A 16360-nucleotide genomic window follows, 5' to 3' on the forward strand; every position below is an offset into this window, starting at 1 on the left:
AACATGGCGCGTCCTGTTTCCTAGCATTTTGAATCGACTCGAATCTAATCTGATCCTTCGTAATGGCGTAGCAGGTTGTGTTTCTGGTGTGTTCTGTGATTTGTCTGGATGTCACTTGGGTTACAGGGATGTGTATTTTAGCGCTGTGAAATACTGATAAAGGTGTTTGAGTACTAGCCGGGGTTGTTTGCTAGCAGTGTAGCTTGTAGGCCGTGTACTCTGGCTGTTCTGTTCGAGCATTCATACAGAGAAAGTGTAAAGAGTGCTAAAAACAAGCTCATGAAGTCGTGACTAGTTTCAGTTGAATGGAGATAGCTAGTTCTGGTTAAACTTGTGGTAAACATGCTGTGTTTGTGTATTAACATGTTCATTCAGGAGGATTGTGAGTAGTTTGTGATCTCCTCCTCCATTTTGTTTTCTGTCCTTAGAATGAAGACCATTCTCAGTACCCAGACAGTGGACATCCCTGACAACGGTACGTGAGCCGTCCATGTTGAACTTCCACTACACTCTTGCTTTAACACCACTAACTCTAGCTGGTATGGTATGTTGGAGCAACCTTTCCCCAAGCTGTACTGAACACAAGCCTTTCAGGACTGGAATTCTTTCTGTGCAGCTACGTGACACAGTAGTGTGATGGATGTATCCGCTGCCATGTTGGATGATGTACAAATCAGTGTTGTAGTCGAATCACTAAACTCCACCTGCACCACTTGACGTTAGTTTGTTCCTGAACAGGTGAATGTGCATTCTTTGTCAGGGAGTGTGACGTATTCTGTTATTGACCCTTCCCACTCACGTGACCTTCGTAAACGTGACCGCCATTTTGGACATGAAGTGGACTTCGGTTTGAATGCGAGGAAGACGACAAACGAAAAACATAAAAGAAAAAGGAGCGAGATGCAGAAAACACCTTCACTATCCAGCGACGTAGGGCATTTACAGGGCGAGCAGAGGGAGAGGTATTTGCAAAAATTCAGGTTAGCAGGCTTAAAGGAACAGTCCACCGTATTTCCATAATGAAATATGCTCTTACCTGAATTGAGACGAGCTCCTCCGTACCTCTCCGAGCTTTGCGCGACCTCCCAGGCAGTCCGACGCGCTGTCACTCCTCTTAGCAATGTAGCTAGGCTCAGTATGGCCAGTGGTATTTTTTTGGGGCTGTAGTTAGATGTGACCAAACTCTTCTGCATGCTCTTGCGACAAGGCTTTCGCAGATAGCTTTTCGCAGACAGTTGTAATTTATCGTTGAGCGGGGAGTTAATAGGCGTGCGCGATGTTATTCACTGCTACAACGCAAGGGGGCGCGAAGTCGCGAAATCGCTAGGAGTAATTGGTGGGTGTGGTTAGTGGAGTGTTTATCCTCCGGTTACTTATAATGACTAGAACTGGAGTCGTATAGATGTACGTACTTCCTCAATCAACCGCTCTTTGCTGCTCCATCTTCGCTCGTGTTTTTAAAAATGGTGGTCGTGAAAACAAACCAAGCAGGGAAGCGGAAGTGCGTGTACAGCGGAAGAGCCAGTTCTTTGTCAGTGGAAACAGAAAATCTGGTTCCAATCTAAGCACTGGCCCCGACCCAGCCCTGGAACTGATTTGGTGGAAAAGGGGTAACAGTCTATGTGTCAGCCCTGTGATGACCTGGCGACTTGTCCAGGGTGTACCCTGCCTTTCGCCCGTAGTCAGCTGGGATAGGCTCCAGCTTGCCTGCGACCCTGTAGAACAGGATAAAGCGGCTAGAGATAATGAGATGATATTGACACGCTCATTATGCCTTGCATATCCTGGACCAAATTCTTTTTTTTTTTTTTAATATGAAATAATGTCCCTTTACACACTCGTCCAGAAGGGTAATTTTGCACAAGGCCATCTGTCTACAGCATAAAATAAAATAACAAAACGCGTCTGAAAAAATTCCAAGGGAGTCTGGAGCCAGATTCGTGACGTCACCTGCAGAAGCGCCAGCAGGCTGAGGGCGCTTGCACGGTTTCAGTGCACAGCCTGTGTAGACAAAGTTTGGTAGCTAGTGATTTTTGCATTGAAATATAGAATTGTCACCTGAGCGCAATGCTACTTCATCTTTGAAGAATGTAATGTTGCTACACCCTCCTATGATGCATCTGTTAACCATTTTAATAATTACGTGATAACTTTGAAGAAATTTGCAGAAAACCACCAGATCGTTTTCTCATAAACAAATCAGCGCTGACGTAGGATTCAGAAGGAGGCGTCCCACACGCAATGTCACGAAAATCAATGTTTGCCGGGAAATCCAAATACCAAGTTTTTTCAGAGGCAGACCAATTCGCCTCAAATGGCTTGATTTCAACTGAATTTTTCTGGTATTGTGCAAGGTAAAAATTGTGCAAAATGTGAGATTTGACAAGTTTAATATAAAATAGAATTACGTTGATCTTGCTCCTGAATTTACCCGGTGTGAGATGAGTTCATCTTTAGCTTATCGTGTCCTAATTTGACTGTTGGTGCCTAACCTGTTTTATGGCATAGGTTTGCTGGTTTCTCTCCTGTAAGGATGAGAAGCAGAGTGTTTGCACTAAAGCTCAAAAGTTCAGTTTAGTCAGCAGGAAACGGAACTTTAATTAGCAATGAACTCTTCCCAGCTATAAAGTGTTCACCCCACACACAGGTGTAACTAGCCTTTTCCTCACTTAAGTCCTTGTGATGCATGTTTATGAACAAGTGTACGCACGGCGTTCTTTGGACAGTTCATCTGTTTTGTCACAGTTTCTAATTATTTTGGGAATTTTGAAGAACCGTTTCTCTGTCACGAGTAGCATTATTACTGCGATTATTATATCCTGCACACAAAGTAGGCATTGTCTTTCTTCAAAGGCAGTGACCGCAAAAGAAAATCATGAAGCGTTGCAGCAGCTCACACACATGAAGCGCTGACTCCTGGTTGGAAAATAAGCATGACGTCCTACAAATACAGTGTCACGGAAAATAAATATAAATTCCGGATCTTTCATTCATGGATGTGAAATCAATAAAGTAAACATAAATGTGGCTAAGAGATTTTATAAACTTTGGCAGTTTGAACATTTAATTGTTTTGTAAACTTAGTTTTATCCGTGATGCATCATCTGTATGAAATCTGTGATCACCCCCACCCCCCCACCCCAAAAAATTTACCTGTGACCATCTGCTACCCAATCCCTAGTTTCTACTTTGGGTGAAATATGTAAACTTCACCCCTTTTTAGCAAAAATTGCGTTTCAGGGTTGAGTTCTATATCAAAAGACTCGTCTGCCAGTTCGTGAGTTGGCTTGACTTCATTGACTTTCTGGTGCTACGCATCATTGTTCTGTAGACTCGTAGCAATGTCTAAAATTAACTACATGTATGAAATCCGTAATATACTCATGTCAGTGACCATTCGTAAATTACTAGCATCCGTATTAAAATCTGTAACCAGTCGGTATTTTGTCTTTTTTTCTAAACTGTAGTCACCTAGTCGCATTTTGCCAGCAACTTTTTTTTTTTTTTAAAATATATAAATGTATGAATGTGACGTGATCCAATTTCATCAACATTTGAACGAGGAGTTCTCTTTTCTGTGCAGTGGTAAAGCAACAAATCCAGCCAGTTAGCCCAAATGCTTCCTCAGACTAGTCCTATGGTGTGAAGGGTCTGAGTGTGAAAAATGGACATGATCACGTTTGCAAAAATCCTGTGTCCAGAAGATTGAGTGATTGCTGCAAGTTGTTCATATCTTCAAGATGTAGCCAGACCTTGCAAAGACAACTGTATACCTTTATAACTAGATTGTTGTTGTTGGTTTTTTTTTTTTTTTTAAATATGGCGCTGCTTTGACCTGTTAGAATTAAGGGGTGTTTGTGTATATACCTTGAAGTCACCAAAGAGCTGTCTGTGCCTTGGCAGTAAAATTTTTTTTTTTTTCCCCTCTAAAAATGAGCCTAAAACTGTTGACAGTGCTTCTTGAAAAGGAAAGAGGTTAAGCTCCGAACTAAAACTTTTTTTGTGCTTGATCTTGAGGGTTTTGTTTACCTGAAGGCTTGCTGTCCACTTTTGTGTTCATAAGCCAAGCATAGGACCTCGAGCTGCAAAGAGCTGACTGCTTATAAAGCCAAATAAAGTGTGTTTCCGGTAACCCGACCGATCGAGAGTTTCCGCGTCGAAATTGCCGACCGTAAAGTTTTTATTACAAATTTCCCTCGATATTTTAGTGTAAGCGGCGTTAGTTTGTCATTTTTTTTTTTTGTTTCAACGCATTCAAGTTGTGAAAGAAACGATAAAAAGTAAAATGTTTCGCCACTTCTATCAGCCCTCCTGCATAAACATGGAAGCGCACTTAGGAAAACTGAGCCGAGCTGCCATTTTGAATCCTCATTCAAGGCTGTAATGCAAATTGCTTCCTTTTCAGTATACAAGTGCACTTCCATGGCAGGGAAAAACACTACATTTTGCTGCCTATGTAGTCCCCTATTTATACAAATAGGAGTCATTCAGGATTCAGCCATGTTTTTGCTTGGTGTTTTTGCTCGACCCAAGTTCTACAGTAGGCTAGGCCGTCTGCTTTTAATGGAAGTAGCCTAGCCTAGGATGTTATTTCTTGATAAGGTGTTTTCACGTTATTACATGAAAATATCATGAAATATCGCTTCCGTAGATCATAACTCGAACTCTCGCAAATTTTTTTTTTTTATTCGTTTAAAGATTTAAAACACTTTTTATTATGATGTGTGGTATTAAGGATTCTGTGCCAAAATACTATTTTGTAAGATGTTTACTTGTGTTAACTTTTTCGAACAAAATAAAAAAAAAAAATTAAAAAAAACTTTCCTACCTACCGACCTTATTTTAGTATTTCATGTTACCGGAAACACACTTTTTTTTTTTTTTTTTGGGCCTAAATTGTCCCATCGGCCTGCCGTGGTGCGTTTTGTCATGATTCACTGATTATTGCTTGGGTTTTAGACTTGTTCAAGTTGGCCATTGTGTGTGTCATGGGATTTTTGGTCAAGTCTGCCTTTCATGGCTGTTCACACAACTTCGTCCAGGAGCTGTACTTAATTTTGTTCAAATTGATTGCTGCAACAGTTTTCCTCAAATGTTAATGGAGTGGTTGTATTAGAAGTCGTTTAAAATGACCTTATCTGCAATCTTTTTTTTTTTTCCCCTCCTCCCTGTGTATACTGATTGTATTTATTATATCGTCACTTCTGTTATGACCCCTACAGTCGATGTGTCGTTGAAGGGTCGCACAGTTAGCGTGAAAGGACCTCGTGGGGTTCTACGCCGTCAGTTCAACCACATCAACCTGGAGCTGCGCCTGCTCGGCAAGAAACAGAAGAAGGTAATGAGCATCTTTTTGTTTGTGATCTGGTCCTCCTATGCTTGTGTTACCATTTATCATAAAAACAAGCTCCTGATCTAAAGGTTGCACCGGAGTCGAAGTAAAACGTAGTGTGGTGATTAATTGGGTCAGAGCCTGGTGTGTGTTCGTTCCACTTGGTTGCAACAAATTTTGTGATGAAGCTGTGATTTTGTTTCTGTAGCTGCGTGTGGATAAATGGTGGGGTAACAGGAAGGAGCTGGCAACAGTCAGAACCATTTGCAGCCATGTTCAGAACATGATCAAGGGTGTAACTCTGGTAAGGACATGTACAGTACTGATGTATTTTTATGTTTTGTGTATGCAGTCATTTACTCTAGCTTGTTTGCTTGCACTAATGTGCCTTTTTTTTTTTTTTTTTTTAAAGGGTTTCAGATACAAGATGCGATCTGTATACGCCCATTTCCCCATTAACGTGGTGATTCAGGAGACTGGCTCTCTGGTGGAGATCAGAAACTTCCTGGGGGAGAAATATATCCGCCGTGTGCGCATGAGGCAAGGTGTGTCTGTGTACTCGTTCGGTCCAAGCCTGGCTATTTAGAAGGCTGTGTTAACCATAAATCAATCTCTTTAGTTATTCTAAAGGCCCAGTCTCACTACTGTGGCTAGTATAGTAAAGAAGGCAAACCAAATACTAGGAATAACCCCTTCAGACATAATGTGTGCAATTGTACACAAGCGGTTCCAAAGCATTTTTCCTTGTGTTCAAAGGGGGTAAGAAGGATGTATGAGGATACGAGTATGGAAAACATACCGGGGCTGTATAAAACTTCAGTGTGACCCCATTTAGACAAGCATGGAAACCCTTTCTACAGCAGGATGTAAATAATATAGAGAACATCCAAAGGAGAGCTGCTAGGATGGTGGAAGGATTGAATAACCCCTTCGGACATAGTGTACAGTTGTACACATGAAGCGCCATAGCTGCTTTTTTCTTGTCTGAAGGGTTAGGAGAGATTATTTCTCCCAACGAGTTGTTGGCCCTTGGAATAGTTTGTCTGAAGAAGCAGTGAATGCCAGTAGCCCCCCTGCTTCAGTATTGACCTAATACTGAAGCATGGGGGCTAACTATAAGTCAGAAGACTTCCTGGCCCTGTGACACAGTCCACCGACGACTACGTGTACTTTACGTGATCATCGGTGGATTTAAGGTAAATGCTTAGTTCTGATCTGGCACCCCTCAATTACACTGGGGACCAAGATCAGTTTAACACGGTTCTGAGGTTCTTGATTAAGAAATGCCTTCTGGCTGGATTCAAGTGGATTAATAATTTATTGTATACGCTGGAACAATAGTGTCTTCAGGACCATGGTGTAACCTGCAATAATACAGCAGTATGGTACACAGGACTGCATGAAGTGCAAATACACAACCAAGTCCAAAGGAGTGGGGGAGAGTGTCTTTTGAAAGTATTCATCCCCCTTTGTGTTTGTCCTGTTTTGTCGCATTACAAGCTAGAATTAAAATGGATTTTTAGGGTTGGCACCATTTGATTTACACAACATGCCTACCACTTTAAAGGTGCACTTTTTAATTTATATATTGTGACACAAGAAGAAAAAACAGAAATCTGGAGTGTGCTTAGGTATCTCCCCCCCCCCCCCCCCCCCCCCCCCCCCAAAAAAAAAAAACAAAAAAACTTTGTAGAGCCACCTTTTGTTGCAATTACAGCTGCAAGTCTCTTGGGGTATGTCTCTGTTAGCTTAGCACATCTAGCCACTGGGATTTTTGCCCATTCCTCAAGGCAAAATTGCTCCAACTCCTTCAAGTTAGATGGGTTGTGTTGGTGTTGGATGGCGAAAACTAAAAAAAAAATCTTGACCGACCACCGAGCCTCATTAGCCGGTTAAAGTCGGTTAACCTATGAGTTTAAACAGGGACGCAAACGGCGCTCCTTTTAGCGGATGTCGCCTTTTTCACAGCTGAATCGTGCAGAGATCTGTTTTTTTGGGGGGGGGGGTGTTGGAGTGTCTGAATAATTTCATCAGAGTAAATTCTGTATGCTCAAAGGAAAGCAATCGGATCTGCACGATTCGGCCATGAAAAAGTCGGCATCTGCGCCTTTAGTTTGTGTGGAGAGATATGATCTGCAATAACATGCATTGTTGGCTACAGACCGAAACATACTTTCAGAATGCACTGGCCAAGGCAGGACTAAACTCGATGTGCCTTCTAATAATTAAAAAAAAAAATAACAGAATAGTAATTTGTAAGCTAAAAAGCCTGTCTCTACACTTTTTTTTCTTTCGCTGAGTGGCAGCTGTGTTCAACTGGGGCGGGACATGACTGAATGGGTTTCTGATTTGTTAGCTGTCTTTAACTGGGGCGGGACATGACTGAATGGGTGTTTCTGATTCGTCAGCTGTCGTCCTTGCACCGCATGGCATGCCCCAAGTGTTTACAACACAGAATTCCAAGTCCTCTGCTCTAAAATCGGCAGCTTCAAAACGATGATTTTTTTTTTTTTTTACCGACAACCAAAAAAAAATTAACCGGTTGACGTTGATTCGGTCAACCACCGGTCAAACAGTCATCGGTTAACATCCCTAGTTGGTGTACAGCAATTTTCAAATTATGCCACAGATTCTCAATTGGATTGAGGTCTGGGCTTTGACTAGGCCATTCCAAGACATTTAAATGTTTCCCTTTAAACCACTCCAGTGTAGCTTTAGCAGTGTGTTTTGGGTCATTGTACTGGTGAACCTTCATCCCAGTCTCAAACCTCTGGCTGACTCAAACAAGTTTTCCTCCAGAATTGCCCTGTATTTAGTGCCATCCATCTTTCCTTCAGTCCTGACCAGCTTTCCTGTCCCTGCAGATGAAAAATATCCCCACAGCATGATGCTGCCACCACCATGCTTCACTGTAGGGATGGTGTTCTCAGGGTGTTGGTGTTTTTTTGGTGTTCTCAGGGGGTTGGGCATTTCCCATGTTGGCCAAAAAGATAAATTTTAGTCTCATTTGATCAGAGAATCTTCCATGTCTTTGAGGAGTCTGCCACATGGTTGGGCAAACTCCAAATGTGGTTTCTTCAGCAATTACCCCCACCCCTTCTGTCAACTGTTCCATAAAGCCCCACTCTGTGGAGTGTATATATTCTGGACCAATTTCGTGGGTTTTTTTTTTAATGAATGTCCCTTTACACACGCATCCAGAAGGGTAATTTTGCACAAGGCCATCTGTCTACAGCAGAAAAAAAATGTCTGGAAAAATCCTAATGGAGTCTGGAGCCAGATTCATGACGTCACCTGCGGAAGCGCCAGCAGGCTGCGAGAGCTTTGCATGGTTTCAGTGCGCAGCCTGTGTAGACCAAGCGCTCCCATTTCTCTCCTTGTCTGGTCTTTTGGAAAACGATGAGTACTAATCCCATCAAGATTGGTGTTACTACACCCTCCTACAATACATCCGTTAACCATTTTAATAATTATGTGGTAACGTTGAAATTTGCAGAAAACCACCAGGTTGTTTTCTCATAAACCAGCGCTGACGTAGGATTCAGAGGGAGGCGTCCTGCACGCAACGTCACGAAAATCAGTGTTTCCCAGGAAATCCAAATACTAAGTTTTTTTTCAGAGGCGGACCAATTCGCCTCAAATGGCTTTATTTCAACTGAATTTTTCTGGTATTGCACAAGGTAAAAAAAAAAAATTAAATTATGCCAAATGTGACAGATATTTGACCAAAGTTTAATATAAAATAGAATTACATTGAGGGTGGCACAGTGGTGTAGTGGTTAGCGCTGTCGCCTCACAGCAAGAAGGTCCGGGTTTGAGCCCCGTGGCCGGTGAGGGCCTTTCTGTGCGGAGTTTGCATGACCCTGCTTTTCGCCCTTAGTCAGCTGGGATAGGCTCCAGCTTGCCTGCGACCCTGTAGAAGGATAAAGCAGCTAGAGATGAGATGAGAATTACATTGATCTTGCTCCTGAATTTACCCATGGTATGAACTTTAAAGTAGTCCTATGGACAGATACTCCCATCTCCGCTGTGGCTCTTTGCAGCTCCTTCAGTGTTATCTTTGGTGTCTTTGTTGCATCTCTGATTAATGCCCTCTTTGCCCGGTCTGAGAGTTTTGGTGGGCGGCCTTCTCTTGTCAGGTTTGTAGTGGTGCCATATTCTTTCCATTTTGCTATAATGGATTTAATGGTGCTCTGTGGGATATTCAAAGTTTGGGAGAGATATATATATATATATATATATATATATATATATATATATATATATATATATATATATATAAAAAATTTTTTTTTTTTTTTTAATAACCCAACCCTGATCTATACTTCTCCACAACTTTGTCTCTGACCTGTTTGGAGGCTCCTTGGTTTTCATGTTGCCTGCTTAGACTAAGTTCAGACTGCACCCTGAAACGACCCATATCCTAGGATTTTTTTTTTCCCCCCATATGCGACCTGTATCCGATTTGTCATTGACAATCTGAACGACATAGATCCGATTTTTTTCACATGCGACCCAGGCCGCTTGGATATGTGGTCCTAATTCCGATGCATATCCGTTATTTTCACATGCGACTGCAGTCTGACCGGACAGGTCGCATTCATGCGACCTACACGTCATCAAGAGACAAACGTCACTATTCTGCGTTGGCTAATCCCGCCTCTTTGGTGGAAAACATTTGTACAGTTTTCAGAATTTAAATAGACTTTTATAGAATTGCTCAAGCTAATGGTGGATTTGGTAGGGACCTGGATGTTAAATCATCCTGTATTACAAGATTGTTCTGGAAATTTCCAGTAATTTGACACCTTCAGTCTCATTTGTCTGCTGCCCACATTAATCAGATTATCGTGAGTTCTGCTGCTGCTACAAAAACCACATCGCCAGGTCTCGCCTCATCTCCATGCTTTACTTGCAAACTTGAAGAGTGCGCTTTTTTTTTGTTTGTTTGTTTACGTATTACGTAGGTGTGCTTATTATGTGTCAATTTGCGCATGCGGGACACTTTTGGGTCGTTTTCCGTTCATATTGGAGATCGCATACAAGTCTCATATAATTGGTAATGTGAACGGCCTAACAACAAATCAGATATGGGTCGTTTCAGGTTGCAGTCTGAACGTAGTGTTGCAGAGTTAGGGTCCTTCCAGAACAGGTGGGTTTATAGACATGACACTTTGATTGCACACAGGTGGCTCTTAATCAACCAATTGTGACTTATGAAGTGAATTGGTTGGAGCGGCTCTTATTTAGGGGTTCCATATGAAAAGGGGGTGAATACTTATGCACACTCCAGAGTTCAGGGTTTTGTTTTGTTTTTTTGTTTTTTTTTTTTCTCCCCCCTTCCCTAATCTTGTGACAAATAATTTCACCTTTAAAGTGGTAGGCATGTTGTGTAAATCAAATGGTGCTAACCCTCCAAAAATTAATTCCAGCTTGTAATGCGACAAAACAGGACGAACACCAAGAGGGATGAATACTTTTGCGAGACACTGTATAAATACGTGGAATTACAAGAGTATCAGTGCTTTTTAAAGGAGTACGAGTGCTTTAGCAATCATTGTAGTTTCTGTTCTTAAGGAGCAGCCAGTAGTTCAGCAGATTAGTGACTGGCTTAAAACAATCTGTGGCTTTTCTTCTTGGCCAGCATTGTGTTGTCTTGTGTGCATACGTGTTTTAAGTGTGAAAAAGCTTTTGATCCTGTTTCAGACCGTGACCAGCCAGCAAATAGTTTGGAGTAAATTTCTGAAGTAGTGATGGGTCGGTGAAGTATTGTAAACCAATAAAGCTTCAAATCCAAGTGTCAAAAGAAGGTTCATTACTTGAAACTTCAACATGGGCCCCAGATGTTAACAGAAGAGGCCAATACATGTTTTTGTTACTGAAATGACTTTCTATAGTGTAAATGTTAATTATTAAGTATTTAAAAACAATATTTTGCTTAAGTGACTGAAATGTGTTTTTAAAGCTTTTCCTCCAAATTATGGTGCGTTCATGTGCTATGGGAATTATGGTAAATACCAAACGCTGACATGGAAGCACACATGAACGCCCCCTCTTGTGGTATTTTCGACTGGGCAACTCGTAGAAAACTTTGATACACGAGTTGCTGTGATGAGATGAACTTTAACCTTTTCAACATGGCGGCGAGCGGTACAAGACTAGCTTATGAACCAAGAAAAAAGTGGTTTTCACCTACGGAAAGCTGACTCACCTTTTAAACGAGTCATGTTATGTATATTATATTATAATATGTATATTATAGCCCATAGGTCGCGTTAACCAACAATTGTCCGTCATTGACGGATTTTTTTTAGCTATGACGGAAAAATCTGAAGGCCGTCCGTCATTTTGACGGATGTTTACCGTTACCATTACCAATAACAATAATAGCCTAATAATAACAATAATAAAACATAATGAAACACACAATTGAAATGATTGGCAAGTTGTGGCAGAGTTTTCTTACATACAGTATACATAGTCTTCACTGCCGTCACTTTCAATCTGAGCCGATGTTGCGGCAGTCTTGATGTTCAGTGCATAGGCTACTCATGTATACATTGTAGCCACTGCGCAAGGCTGTCCCCCCCCCCCCCCCCCCCCCCCATCGCGCTCCTGACTGCGCTCTGACTTTTCTAACCACTAGCACAGTGAGATGGATTAATGTTTCCCTTCTCTGCAGAAGACACGTCATTTTTGCTATTAAAAAAAGAGATGCATTGGGTTGTTTGTGTCGTTTCCCTGCCTGTACGTCTTAATGCAATAGCGCTCGTTTAGGCTAGTTGTTTTCTTGTTTTTAAAATGAAACAAATGTCGATTTATTGTATTCTTCCCCAGCAAGCTTAGGAACATCACTGCTCGAATATCTGCTAAACTATCGTTTTAATGAGAGCACGGGTAGACAAACTAACATTTAAACATAACTTCGTTTTATTTAAGACCTTCCGTGTCAGGTTCCAGGCTCCGCCGAGCTGAGACGCGGGGTGCAGCTGCACCACTGGTGCAGAAAGACCGCATGCTGCAGGATTTCCTCCCTATGAAGAGAGTACTAGCAGGGTCGGGAAATCCAACTTTCAGAGGCTCTTGCCGGCTTCTGATCACTTCCCTGGGAGAAAGGTTTCCCGACTTCAGAACTTTGGCTGAAGTGGCGCTGGTTATTCCAGTCTCCAGTGTCGCAGCAGCGCGCGGGTTCAGCCTTCAGAATAAAATTAAAACGTCAATGAGAAGTCGTCTGTCCGAGGCAAAGACGCAAAATTTAATGACAATTGCCTCGGCAGCAGTCTCCATTGACGACTTTGATTATGCACAAGCGAGCTCCCAATTTAAATCCATGCGGGCCAGAAGGAAGGTTTGAGCTCACGCAAACAGGTAAAATTAGATTGTCACTTAAATCGTTGTAGTGGACTGTTCATATTTTAACTACAATTGTCTTGCTACGTTGTAAAATAACATTGTTCGTATGCCCGTTAAGGCACAACGGCCAATGTTTTTAGCGGAGGGAAAATGGGTTCACAAGTGACCGAACGTCAGAATCTCTGTTCATCTTTTTGCATCATAAATACATAAATAAATGATTAAATAATACAAGCTTGTTCTGTGAATTAATTTTTAAATGAAAGAGTCCATGAAAACACAAGTTATTAAATATATAGCATTTATAGCCTATATACATTGTCATTTAAAAGTTAAAATAAAATGACATGATAATGGACAATGATGGAATTTTTACAACCCTGTCCGTCAAAATGACGGACAATGGAAAAAGTCTAACGTAACCACTGTTATAGCCTAATACAAAATATTCTGTGGCTGTCCAAAGAACGCCAACAATGATCTAGATACTGGCTACTCTCATTGTGGCTACAGCCAAATTTCCAAAAGCTGCGTGGCATTCAGTGTGTTAAGAAAATCTCTACTTGTCATGATCAGGAAATATTCAGCATTATTTACCTTTTGACTTTTGATAACTCGTATTCCTGCTGCAGCTGATGAACAAGGCAATCTATAATTTGTTTTAGCCAAATAACAGGCCTGATTCTGAATCTGGTCCACCATCTTTAATTTGTCAACAACAACAAAAGCATGTGAACACAACACACTGGTAAATCTCATCTCATTATCTCTAGCCGCTTTATCCTTCTACAGGGTCGCAGGCAAGCTGGAGCCTATCCCAGCTGACTACGGGCGAAAGGCGGGGTACACCCTGGACAAGTCGCCAGGTCATCACAGGGCTGACACATAGACACAGACAACCATTCATACTCACATTCACACCTACGGTCAATTTAGAGTCACCAGTTAACCTAACCTGCATGTCTTTGGACTGTGGGGGAAACCGGAGCACCCGGAGGAAACCCACGCGGACACGGGGAGAACATGCAAACTCCACACAGAAAGGCCCTCGCCGGCCCCGGGGCTCGAACCCAGGACCTTCTTGCTGTGAGGCGACAGCGCTAACCGCTACACCACCGTGCCGCCCCTACACTGGTAAATACCACTTCCCAACTGGAAAATATCATCTTCCCATAGCACATGAATGCAGCATTAGTCTTTTTCATCATTTTTCATTTGTCAGTAAAACTAAAGCACTTGATACTATGCACACAAACGCCACATAGTAGTTTGAACTAGTTTTAGCTGCTTCTGAGCCACTGTCGGCAGTCGTGGGTATGTACAGAACAAAGCTTTAGTTGTTTATTGGTCATGTGACTTTGGCGCTTCAATATAAGCTTTGAATCGCTGCTTCGTAGTTCTCAAAGCAAGCTCTGGAGTTGCAGTTTGTTACGTCACTACTGAAGTAGCTGGTGGAAGCTACGAAGGACTCTAATTGTGTGCCTTGATGTTTTTAGGTGTGAGCTGTGCCCTGTCCGCTGCCCAGAAAGACGAGCTGGTGCTGGAGGGTAACGATATTGAGCTGGTGTCGAACTCCGGTGAGGCTCCACCCATTCACTTTCATTCAGGAACAGACATCGTGTATTAAACTTGGAGAAGAATCGGTGTTCATTGTTTGAAAAGCACGTTTTGGCGTGTCGCAAAGGATCCTTCACTCCTGTCTAGAGCAGGCTATGATCAGTGTCTGGAACATCAAGCTGACGAGGGTTTTAACATTGAACAGAACATACTGAGACAAACTGAGCTGGCAGAAAGGTTTAGCTTTGGGCTGAAGCCTCTGGGTTTTAGTCCTGATGACATGATTACTGGTTGCTGTCAGTATGACGTGCATCACCAGTGCAGGGGTGAAATTGGTCTTGGCAACATTATATTATTTCCTCCTCCTCCTCCCCTACCTTTTGGTAAATGTGAAGTCATTCTGAACTTTTCTTTTGCATTTCACGCCATGTGAAATTAATCTATACTTGGGAGTGGGTATACTAACTGAATAAATCCCTGCTGAACTCTGCCACTAGAGGTTTCTTTTCAGCTTCTCTCAACCTTCTCAATCAGTACCAGTGTGTTGTGATCTAAAGTGTTTGAAACATGTTTCCTTGACGCATCTGTCTCCAAACATCTCGCCAGTTTCTGCTGTCGATCCCTAATCCTGTTTACATTGGTTTATGAACCGATCATCTAATCATGACCTCCGCTTATGTCGACATGAGCCTCACCTCCTTAGTGTCTCTTCTTCCAGCCGCCCTCATCCAGCAGGCAACCACGGTCAAAAACAAGGATATCCGAAAGTTCCTGGATGGTATCTATGTCTCTGAGAAGGGTACAGTGGTGGAGCCAGAGGCATAGAGGACACGAGGTTAGAGTGGGCCTGTTGTCGGGCTGGAGGACACGTTTGTGTGCACTGCTTTGATTTTTTTTTTTTTTTTTCCCTCTTCCACCTCAGACACGCATTGCTTCTTTGCTCTTCTATCTTTTTTTCTTTCCCCACCCTCCTTTTGAAATGTACCCCCATATCAAGACTGAGAAGAAATGAAATTACGTCATGCTTTTGCCTTGCAGTATTAATCGCTACTCATTTTAACTTTTTTTGTGTTTACGCCAGGTGTCTGCATCTTTGGGAGTCTGTTACTAACACCACTGTTATTTGCAGCTCTAACACCATGTGCATGTTGCATGTCTATTCATCAGGACAGTGTTGCATTTTATATAGCCGTTAGTGTAAATTAACAATATAAACAGTTACATGCACTTGTTTGTACGGGGGTTCCGTTTTCTTTTAACATGGGTGCAAACGGTGCGCCTTTTGGTGGATGCCGCCTTATTCACGGTTGTCTGGGGACTTGTATGAATCGCGCAGATCCGATGAGGTTTTTTTTGGGGGGGGGGGGGCGCGTTGGAGTGTCTGATTATAATTTCAGCAAAGTAAATTCTGTATTAAAATTACTAAATAAGCAAATGCCGTTACAGTCCATGAAACATAGGAAGTATAAGAAGAAAACAGTAAATCAGAAAGGATGAAATTATAATCACACTCCAATGCCACGCCCCCCCCAAAAAAAACTCATCGGATCTGCATGATTCACACAAGTCCCCCAGACAGCCGTGAAAAAGGCGGCATCCGCCAAAAGGCGCGCCGTTTGCATCCATGTTTTAAACGGAGTCCCTTTTCTGCAGAGTTAATTTTCCTCCTACCTCTTCATACATTTACTGTTGATGTACATTTATTTTCTCTCTCTCTCCCTCAGCTGCACTCATCCAGCAGGCCACTGCTGTGCGGAAGAAAGACATCCGGAAGTTTCTGGATGGGATCTATGTCAGCGAGAAGACCACTGTGGTGGAGCAGCCTGATGATTAACAACATTGGTCCTTGTAAAATCTGTCAATAAACATGTTTTTCACCACCAGTATTTGAAGTTGCTTGTATTCAAGTTAAAAATGACCAATAGCAGGGTTTTAATTTCCCTTAGAGACAGCTGAAGACATCAGGGTTCATGATTTTTTTTTTTTTTGTAGAGCGGTCAGGACAGTTCAAGATTTAATTTAAGCAATGTATGGATATTAGGAGCATATATGCAGAGCATAATTTAAACAAAATGGAGGCTCTATGGATCAGCGTTAATGTTATTTTTAATACAATAG

General features: G+C 42.1%; 1 protein-coding gene across 2 annotated transcripts; it reads left to right on the forward strand.

Annotated features, from left to right (window-relative positions):
• Positions 1–369: 369 nt before the first annotated feature.
• On the forward strand, positions 370–16125 carry rpl9 (ribosomal protein L9). Of its 2 annotated transcripts, XM_060916517.1 has the most exons (7): positions 370–475; positions 5223–5338; positions 5541–5636; positions 5745–5877; positions 14182–14262; positions 14961–15077; positions 15967–16125. In XM_060916517.1, the coding sequence occupies exons 1-6, from the start codon at positions 430–432 to the stop codon at positions 15065–15067; spliced, it is 579 nt and encodes a 192-aa protein (XP_060772500.1). In that variant the 5' UTR covers positions 370–429; the 3' UTR covers positions 15068–15077; positions 15967–16125. The 2 variants fall into 2 exon arrangements, with proteins under 2 accessions (XP_060772500.1, XP_060772499.1); XM_060916516.1 differs by lacking the exon at positions 14961–15077.
• The last annotated feature ends 235 nt before the right edge of the window (positions 16126–16360 follow it).

Source organism: Neoarius graeffei, chromosome 3, assembly GCF_027579695.1.
Source record: "Neoarius graeffei isolate fNeoGra1 chromosome 3, fNeoGra1.pri, whole genome shotgun sequence".
Lineage (NCBI taxonomy): Eukaryota > Metazoa > Chordata > Actinopteri > Siluriformes > Ariidae > Neoarius > Neoarius graeffei.